General features: G+C 45.4%; 1 protein-coding gene across 1 annotated transcript; it reads right to left on the minus strand.

Moving 5' to 3' along the window:
- Positions 1 to 691: 691 nt before the first annotated feature.
- LOC118800960 lies at positions 692 to 2,312 on the minus strand. Its single transcript, XM_036561142.1, has 2 exons — positions 1,787 to 2,312; positions 692 to 1,614 (listed from the first exon to the last, which is right to left on the minus strand). Exons 1-2 carry the CDS (start codon positions 2,310 to 2,312, stop codon positions 692 to 694), a joined length of 1,449 nt encoding a protein of 482 aa, XP_036417035.1.
- Between the last annotated feature and the right edge of the window lie 8,099 nt (positions 2,313 to 10,411).

The raw sequence follows: 10,411 nt of genomic DNA on the forward strand, positions 1-10,411 counted from the left end.
TTCCCCTCTCATTCTTTTCCCGTACAGATGATGAAACACCTGTATCTGATTGCCCTCGTTCACTTCTTCGGGACGCATTTTAATAGATCTGTGAAAGGCGCGATTGTAAGCGCTCACTAGTTCCTGAAGCACATCTAAATATCTCAAGGTGTTAAAACCTGTAAAATATCTGAACATCCGCGTTTTGAGGGTTTTGTTAAATCGCTCCACCGCAGAGGCTTTCAATTCGCTAGCCGTAGTAAAAGGTCTTATTTTATATTTGTTTAAAAGTTTCATAAATGAATGATTACAAAATTCTCGCCCCTTGTCACTTTGAAGGGTGACGGGTTTTCTACCTCGTAAAAGTATTTGTTCAAAGGCCTTCGTTACGCTCTTGGCGTTCTTATTTTCCAACGCCTCCACCCACGCGTATTTTGAAAACACATCTATGCAGGTTAAAATAAACTTTTTCCCATCGTTGTGTTCCGACAGAGAGGATAAATCTGCCATGTCTAACTGCCATTGTGAATCTTTTTCGCACGCCAGTACGAAACTCCTTTTAAAGTTTATTCTTCGGGGTTTGTGTAGCGTGTAAGTGTCGGAACTTTGTAAAAACCTATCAATTTCATCTTTATTTTTATTAGCCAACCCCACCTCCCTTACGCTTTTGATAAAGGGCTCCCTACCACACAGACCGCCTTCCGACCCGGGTTTATGGTACAACTCTTGCAGCGCCGTCTGCGGCCGTTGATTCCGCAGCGCTGTTCAGAGGTTCATCCGGCCGCATGTAGAACCGGCTCAGAATTTCGGACGGATCTCTGCTCAGGTACTCGGACAGCGGGTTATATTCACTCAATTTTTCCTGCGTCAGCGTGTAAATTCTACGCAAAATGTTTATTACAAAACCATCATGAGGTTCTTTTAATTCAAAGTGTTGCTTTAGAGACTCTTTTATTTCCAATTCACAAGCGGGAATGAGATTCAGCCACTTCTGCTTTAACTCGTTGTCCAGAAATCTTACGGGGACGCCTTCCACGCAACTGTGCTGTTTCTGTGATGGGTGTTCAATTTGACACCCACCGCAATCTCTCGTAACCCATTGACGGACAGCCAGGATGATCGCTCTTGATCTAAATTCCACAATTTTCGTGGCTCGGCCCTTCAGACTGAGGTCCGAAGGCTTCTCGCTCTGACTTTCCGAGCTGGCGCCGGCGTCAAGAGGTTCCTCGTATTGACCTTTTGACCCCGTTCCTGAGAAAGCGCTCGCGTTCTCTCTCTCACGCTGCTCGATGTCAGCCGGCGAAGAAGGTCGGCTTTGTAAGCCGTCCTCGTCCACCACGATAAATTCATCGCTGTCCAGATCGGTCACGCCGGAGACTTCCTCTTCCTCTTCTTCTACCTCGCTGGCGCTGGTCGAATCTGAAATGTCATTTTCACCGCTTTTTTTACGTTCCACGAGGTCTAGATCAGAACTCTCTTCTTCGTGCTCTGGCTGGTGAGTGGGGGAACACCCCCAATCTCTCCCGCTGGGCATGTCCTCGCACATGCGCATCGCTGTTTTGTCATCTTGGTATTTAGACATCAGACTCGTCGGGCGTGAAATATGACAGCTGTCGCAACCACATATTACGCTGGCTGGTGATAGAGAGAGAAAATCGTTAAAAGGTTTAACGGGCTCGTACATGCTTACTCTTCGGCCACACGCTGCAACTTGAAACGGTATAACCCTTTCCACGGCTTATATTCACAAACTACGGTACCTCAAACGGTCAAAATGAATTTTTAAGAAAAAAAGCGTTTTTCTTACCTGTCAGAACATGTTTGACCGCGTGATAAATATCCAGTAGTTCGCTCTCCCGCAAAGTTATTTCAATCAGCTGGACGTGCTCTTCTTTTTCAGTAGGGGCAAAATAAAAAATCCACTGGTCGTCATCGCTGGAGCACACGTTTTCGTGCCTTATCACAGGTGACGTGCACACTTCCAGTCGAACTCTGTAGGTAAACTCAGGGGTCTTGAGCCCTGTGATGGTCAGGGTGATTTGACGCAAATAATGCGCGGATCTGACCTTCAGTGTGATTGTGGCAGACCTGGACAGTTCGGTCTTGTGTTTTGTGTCGCGAACCATGCATGACCTGTTTCTGGCCTGTAAGATCATAGCATGCAATTCCCCCACTTCATTCGTTTTCGGGACGGTCTGGTTTAACAGGTACAACTCCTTTTCGGAAATGGAGACTTCAGTCGGCTTGTCACTGTGAAACAGTCTGCTCTGACGGAAAACGATGCAGCGATTGTTCAGCCGGGTTTCTTTCGGCAAAATTGTCAAATACGTCATCGAAAGACATCTCCTCTTTATGCTTGGTTTAAACAGACTGTCGTCCGCTCTGAATCTGTTGATTTCCTGCTTTTTCTTCTGCGAAGGTGTAACATCGTTTTCTTCCCGAATCGAACGGGGCCAGTAGTGTTTAGGTATGTCATTGCGAACGAAGGCCTTCCTCGCGCTCAAAATTTGACTGGTCCTCAGGGGTGGCTCCTTCAGTTTCAGTCGTTTTATGCTGTTTGGCCACACGAAATAAGGTATTCCACGCTTTTGTAAGTTGTCCCGAATGAATGTGCGATAGCGCCATTTGCTCAAGGAATTCAAGATCGGAGATCCGGCTTGAACCTTAGACGGTCTGTTTGGAGAATCCACGACGATGGTTTTGCAGAAAAGTCACTCTCCGCACCAATCTGTCTCTTTTACGGCCAGTTTTTATAGTATTGTGAGGAGAAAAACAACACAACACCTGTTCAATTATTAGTCACGCTTAGCAGAACGGGGCCCCCCACTTGCTGCTGTCACTCAAAAACACAACAACAACAACAACACAACACACGTCATACCATTACATCATGGGAATCTTTTTTTCCAAAACACATCTTTTTTTCCAAAACACATCCTGGGAATCTTTTGAAAATTATTCCCACGCATCATACCGGGCAAACCTCGGGTAGTTATCAAAAAGCATTCACACACACACACACACACACACACACACACACACACACACACACACACACACACACACCATACCCCGACCCAACCACCCCACCCCACCCCACCACACCCCACCACACCCCACGACGGTAAGTCCTCGCATCTTTTTTTTTTCATCCTTACTCTTAATTTTTCACACCCCTTTAAACTTTTACACAAAATTCACATCATTTTTTTCATTAACACTTCTCAAGAGGGGAAAATTTGCTCACGCTTGCCACCCCTCCCAACACGCACCCTGGGGAAAATTGAACATTTTATCACCTGAAAAAAAAAATTCTTTACAACCTACAATAGTTGTTCACAGTTTTTACACACATCACCTCCTGGGAAAATTAGTTGCAATTTTCACACGTGACGTCATATAACTGATGTTTACATTTTACACACACCAACCCCTGGCAAATTGTTTTACATATTTCACATGTGATGTCATACCACTGATGTTTACATTTTTATACACATCAACCCCCTGGGAAAATACTTTACATATTTCACATGTGACGTCATGCATAACACATAAATCATTTTGACATTTACCGGGGTTAATAACTACTCCTGCGTTGTAGCCATGTGCTTTCTGCCATGTGCTTGTATGTTTGTTTTGGTTCTTGTGCTCCGCCCTTTCCCTGCCTTCCCTATTAGTATCCTCACCTGTCTGTAGTCTCTGTCTCCTCCCTCTCCCAGGTGTTCCCCATTTATTGTATCCCTTTTCTAGCCCTTTGTTTGAGTCTGTGTTTGTCTGGTCTACTTGTCACTTTGTCTGATCTAGTTTTTTTTTTCCCTGCCTCATGTTGTCTGCTCATTGTAATTTCTTTGTTTAAGTCTTAGTAGTTAGTAACTTTGTACCTTGTTAGCTTATTTTGGTTATTAAAGTCTGCTCACACTTAAATCCAGCCTCCCTGAACATCATCTACAAGACAGATATATGATATACACTATAAGTATATTATGCAACAAAAACAAAGGAATCTGAATACTTGTTTCACCTCACTGTAGTACTGTAACATGAATGATAACTGGATTATGAAAGGAATTGTCAGCAAATATATTGGGAGTAAAAAGGCATAAAAAAGAAGGTTCTATGAAAAAGCACACCTTTGTATAATATGATATTTGTTTTTTAGGGGCTTGCCAGGTCATGCGCCCCAAAGTGGCGTCCAAGGTGTTTGAAGAATGTATTGGGGACACCTTAAAATATGCTCCACACAGGGGATCAAGCGTAAGTCACACCTTTGCTGTTTCCTTTCTTTTAGAGACATGTTACATTCTAGGATGTCCCTAAATCTTTAAAGCACTCTGGTCCTGGTCTCCTTATGTTTGACAGTTACAGACTGTAGTCCGTCTGTATCTTTGTATAATTTATCCCCCCTTTATCTTGTTCATCAATGGTCAGAACCACCACAGAGCAGATATTATTTGCCTGGTGGATCATTCTCAACACTGCAGTAACACTGACGTGGTGGCGGTGTGTTAGTGTGTGTTGTGCTGGTGTGAGTGGATCAGACACAGCAGTGCTACTGGAGTTTTTAAACAAGTGTCCACTCACTGTCCACTCTATTAGACATTCCTAGCTTGTCGGTCCACTTTGTAGAGGTCAGAGACGATAGCTCATCTGCTACTGCACAATATTGTGTTGGTCATCCTCGAGTCCTTCATCAGTGGTCACAGGACGCTGGTCACAGGATGCTCTTGACTGGATATTTTTCGTTGGTGGACTATTCTCAGTCCAGCAGTGACAGTGTTTAAAAGCTCCAGCAGCACTGCTGTGTCTAGGGTTAAGTAAGTAAGTCAGTAAGTAAAGTTTATTTATATAGCCCCTTTTACAACAGGTGTTGTCACAAAGCAGCTTTACAAGGAAATCAGCATTACAGAAAGAAATCCGGGTCCAAGCCCCCATGAGCGTCGCCAGTGGCGACAGTGGCAAGGAAAAACTCCCTAGGAATAGGAAGAAACCTTGAGAGGAACCAAGACTCAGAAGGGGAGCCCATCCTCCTCTGGTCGGCAATGGATAGTAAAACATTGTTAGTACAAAAACAGGGAAAACAGGTGGAGCAATGATTAATTTGATTAGTTCATGCAGCAGCAGCAGCAGCGGCAGCATCAGTGGGGTCAGGTTGTGAGGGTCAGGTTTGCACGGCATAGTACAGCATGGAGCTTGATGGTGGTCAAGCCGGTCCAGAGGGCTGGTGAGCAGTGGCACCCGATCAAGGCAGAAGACACACAGGATGGGCAGCTGTTCAACCCGGCAAAGGAAACGAAAAAAAGGAAAAACACACAGAGAGTCAGTTCTGTAATGGGTGATTGATTAATTTGATTAGTTTAAATGATTGATTAGTTCAAATGATTAATTTGATAAGTTTAGTTTATGCAACAGCAGCATCAGTGGGGTTGGGTTTGTGAGGGTGAGGTTTGCACGGCGTTGTACAGCAAGAAGCTCAATGGTGGTCAAGCCGGTCCAGAGGGCTGGCGAGCAGTGGCACCCGATCAAGGCAGAGAGGCAGCAGCATCAGAATGAACAGGATGGGCAGCTGTTCAACTCGGCAAAGGAAAGAAAGAAAGGAAAAACACACAGAGAGTCAGTTCTGTAATGAGTGACTGACAGAACTGAGAGTCAGTTCTGTAATGGGTGACTGATTACAGATTAAAGTGTTAGCAGAGCAGCAGAGACTCTGGCAGGTGTAGAACTGACAAGGAAAACTAATTACTAAAGGCTTGACTATACAAGTAAGTTTTTAGCCTAGACTTAAAGACTGAGGCTCTGTCTGATTCCCGAACATTAACAGGAAGACTATTCCAAAGGGGGGGGCTTTGTATGAGAAAGCTCTCCCCCTGACGTAACTTTATTAATTCTAGGTACTAAAAGTGAGCAGCACCTGTGATCTAAGTAGGCGTGATGGTTCATAGTGTGAGAGAAGTTCACTCAGGTACAGAGGGGCGAGTCCGTTTAGAGCTTTAAAAGTCAGTAAGAGAATTTTATAATCAATGCGAAATTTAACTGGTAACCAGTGTAAGGTTGATAAAACTGGGCTGATGGCCAATCACCATCGGTTCCAGAATACTCAAACTCTACTCTCGCATCCTGATGAGTAGGCTTGCAGAAGCCTGCCCTTTACACGACCAGCAGAGGGGTTTTACCCATGCCCCTGGATGCGCTGAAAACATAGAGATCTCGAGGAGTGTTATGTGATGCAGCAGGGCTGACCGCAGGCACTTGGCAGTGGTATTTGTTGACTTTGCTAAGGCATTTGACTCCATCTTGCACGAACATATCCTGGATGTCTTGCAGCAGAGACAGGTGGATAACAATGTGATTGGAGAAATCTGTGATTTATACACAGATGTTATCACGAGAGTATAGGATGGATGGGGGGGAGGTGCAACCCCTGACGTCCCCATCCAGGTGGGCATGAAGCAGGGCGATCCAATGTCTCCTTTGCTTTTCAACCTGGCTCTGGACCCCCTCATTCAGTCTCTCCACAAACTTGGGAAGGGCTACCACCTCTCAGGCTGGATGCTGGTGGCGCTGGCTTTCGCTGATGATTTAGCCCTGATTAGTGACTCCTGGGATGGAATGGAATCCAAGTATCCTAGACGTACACTGCAAGCTCACTGGGCTTAGTGTTCAGCCCAGCAAGTGCTATGGGTTCTTGCTTAAACCCATAGTTGACTCAGTAACCCTCAATGACTGTCAGGCCTGGAAGGTCGGAGGGCACTCATTGAACATGAGTCTGAGCGTTACTTGAGGATAAGGGTGAATCCCCTAAAAGGAGTCATGAAACCTGAGCTGCAGGTCCAGTATGAGGACTGGGACAGACGGATCGGTAGGGCCCTGCTTAAACCCCACCAGAAGCTTGAAGTCCTCAGAGGATACATCATCCCCATGATGATCTATCAGGCTGAACAAGGTGAGCTAGGCGTTGCTGCTTTGAGGGCCCTTGAAGGCATAACACGAAAGGCGGTGAAGAGGTGGCTTCACCTACTCTTGTCTACGACGGATGGGCTATTTTTGTGAGCATTAAGGATGGTGGACTTGGTCTCCAAAAACTTGAACGCATGGTGCCATCCATCCAAGTTAGACACTTGCACCAACTTGCTGGTTCTACTGACGAGCTGGTAGGAACACTGATCGAGACGACCCACAAATATTCTCCAAGCTCCGGAAGCTGTGGAAAAGGTTGGGGGGGTAGCGAAGACAGTCTTCCACCACTGGGCACAGTGAGGGCCGAGCTTAATCCTGGCAGTCAGGCAAGCCCCCCAGTGACATCTAGGGAGCGCATTGACCTGTGCGATTGGAGGAACGAAGAGTTTTTGCACCAGGCTGGCCAACCCACACAAGGCATTGGGATACTAGGGTTCAAGGGTGTTTGTGTTAGCAATGGATGGCTGGGTTGCCCAGTTGGGTTCAACCCGCACCAGTACATTGCTGCCCTACAGCTTAGGGCAAATGTGTATCCCACCCTCGAGTTCAGGACAAGGTGGCGTGATGGGTCTGGGGCAGCTTGACGCAGGTGCGCTTCTACTCTTGAATCCTCCCTTGCACATTCTGTGCCAGTGTCCAGCGGTGCAAGAGTCCCGCATCGCCGGGCACAACAGGGTGTGTGCGCTCCTCGCCACGGCAGCTGAGAAGACCAGGAGGTTCATCAGGAAAAGTCATTTCCGCCCCCAGCGACAGGTGCCCAGGGTGCAGCGATTTGCGTTTCGGCAGCACCAGCTGTTGTACGTCAAGGACCGTTCGGCCCTGGCAGGCTGGAATCTGGATGGCCGGTTGTCAGCTCGCTGCCCAGTACCACTCTCTGAAATTGAAGGCGTGTTTCGTGGAAAGTTGGAAAAGCATGAGCCTTACTGGGGTCTGGGCTCTTCTCGACTGGGACTCTAATGGGCAGAAACTTGGATGCATCCTGAACACATGGTGGTTCACTGGAGTCATTCTCCGATGCCTGAAGCATTGTCATACAGTGCTGCTGCCCAAGTGCAGGGATGAGGCCCTGCTTGCTGATGTGCATAACTGGTGGCCAATCACCATCGGTTCTGGAATACTCAAACTCTACTCTTGCATCCTGACGAGCAGGCTTGCAGAAGCCTGCCCTTTACACGACCAGCAGCGGGATTTTACCCATGCCCCTGGATGCACTGAGAACAGAGATCTCGAGGAGTGTTATGCAACGCAGTATGACTGACCGCAAGGACTTGGTATTTGTTGACTTCGCTAAGGCATTTGACTCCATCTCGCATGAACATATCCTGGATGTCTTGCAGCAGAGACAGGTGAATAACCATGTGATCAGAGTCATCCGTGATTTATACACGGATGTTATCATGAGAGTATAGGATGGACGGGGAGGTGCAACTCCTGACATCCCCACTAGTGGCTATCAGTACTGGAGTTAAATTTTTTATGGTACACCAGTGGCCAAGAAAAACTGAAAAAAATTCTAATTTTTATTGTCCACCAGTGGTTATCAGTTTCAGAGTTTTTATGGTCTCCCAGTGGCCCGGATTTGTATAGCCACAGCATTATTATAATTCTGTGGGGGGGACTTAAGTGTGGGCCCGACAGTTTCAGATGGTGGTCCATAGCCCCAGGTGGATGAGAGTTGGTTATCCGAGAAAGCCCGGGGATGGAAGTTAGTGGAGGTCGGGTGGGAAATGTAGCCATAAGAAGTATATGGATGTGCGCGCTAGTAGGGGGGGGGGCAGCCCTCCCGCTGACACCACTTGGTCTTGATGCGCGTGCCCATGGAGAAGCCATTAGGCCTGGAAGTTTTGACCTTTGGAGCTCTGTATTTCCAGTCAAGGTCAAAATTGATGAAAGGTTTCCAAAACCTAAGTTTAAACAGCTCAGAAACGTTCAAAACCTACATCAAAGCAGAACTTAAAGCGTTCGTAAAGTCCAAAGTTGAAAATCTGAAAGTTTGAAGCACTGTATCTCGGCAGAGAAATGTTAGAACCAAACAAAACTCCACAATTCAGTAGAGCGTGAAATGCCCTTTTTTTTTTAGAAAGCCGTGGATGGCATCAGATGTCAGATCTGAACCAAAATTTTGCATGTCAATAATGCTGGTCAAGCTCTATCCAGTAGTACATGAGTTTATCCTTTATCATCAACGGAAGATAATGCCATCAATAGAGAGAAAAGCCATGAAACCTCATGAGTTTGGAGCAACCCTGAGCAATGAAAGAAGGACAGGCTCAACTCAAGCTTTGCATGGAGATGGCATCCAGCAAGACTTTTATGATGACACAATAAAAATATCAATTTCAAGAATAAACTCCATTGTGGAACAACACCCTGGTTGCTCCAGTGTACTGGATATAGAGTGAGCAGACAACATAAACTTAAAAGAGAACTGGTTTGTGAAGCCTGAAGTCACCCTGAGTAAATTCACATGACCCATTAATAACCTAAGATCAAATATCACCAATAGGCTGCAAAGCTGTTAGAAATGAGTTGAGAGAGGTTTGAAATGATGTTATTTTGAGGAAAACGCAGCTTAAAGATGAGAAAAGTGAAGAAAAGTCAAAGCTGAAAGAGGGTGCTCATCCCCCGCCAGGCACGGGGTCAATCTCCCCAGCAACCATGAGGTTGAAAGAAGAGGTAAATGAAAAAAAAGTAATTTTTTTCTTTTTTCTCATGAAGACTGACCGCACAGAAGGTTACAATAAGATGAGAAATGGCCACTAAAGTGATGGTTTGGCAGTCAAAAGCTGCAACAATTTAATTTTTCTTTTGTCATGATAGTCATTGTTAACATTTAAAACTTATACAGTAATAAATGCTCTGTGATACAATTAAGCTGATGTATCTAATAAACAATGAGGAACTATTTGGAAACACATCAGGATTGAGTAGTTTTACTAAAAAGTTCTTTAGCAGTCTACATAATTTAATGAAATAGCATGAACATGATTAAATTAAGTTAAAAGCTTTGAGGCATGTGTCAACAAAAATGACACCCATTGCTTTGAATCACTGTGCCGGTGCTTGATTCATTCTTCAATGATCATGTGACCAATGACGTCCGAAGCTTCATTTCGGCACACAACCACGTGACTGCTTCGGGAAAAGATTCAAAAGCAGCAAAGCTCAGGGCACGCTTTGAGGGTCGTTTGAGGAGAGAAAGAGAGAGAGAGAGCGCTACAAAGACAGAGAAATACACAGAGAGAGAGAGAGAGAGAGAGAGAGAGAGAGAGAGAGAGAGAGAGAGAGAGAGAGATTAAAAAGATACTGAAACACAGACGAATACATTTATTTTTAATATATTACTGTTTTATGTATTGTAACAGAATACATTATTCATCCATCAAAGTTTTCTGCCAAACCCTGGATGTGTGTACCCAAATCAGCAATGAGATATTGAAGATGCGCACAATAATTTAGTTTCATTGGTTTATTT

The sequence above is a fragment of the Colossoma macropomum genome, unplaced genomic scaffold, assembly GCF_904425465.1.
Source record: "Colossoma macropomum unplaced genomic scaffold, Colossoma_macropomum, whole genome shotgun sequence".
In the NCBI taxonomy this organism is placed as follows: Eukaryota; Metazoa; Chordata; class Actinopteri; order Characiformes; family Serrasalmidae; genus Colossoma; species Colossoma macropomum.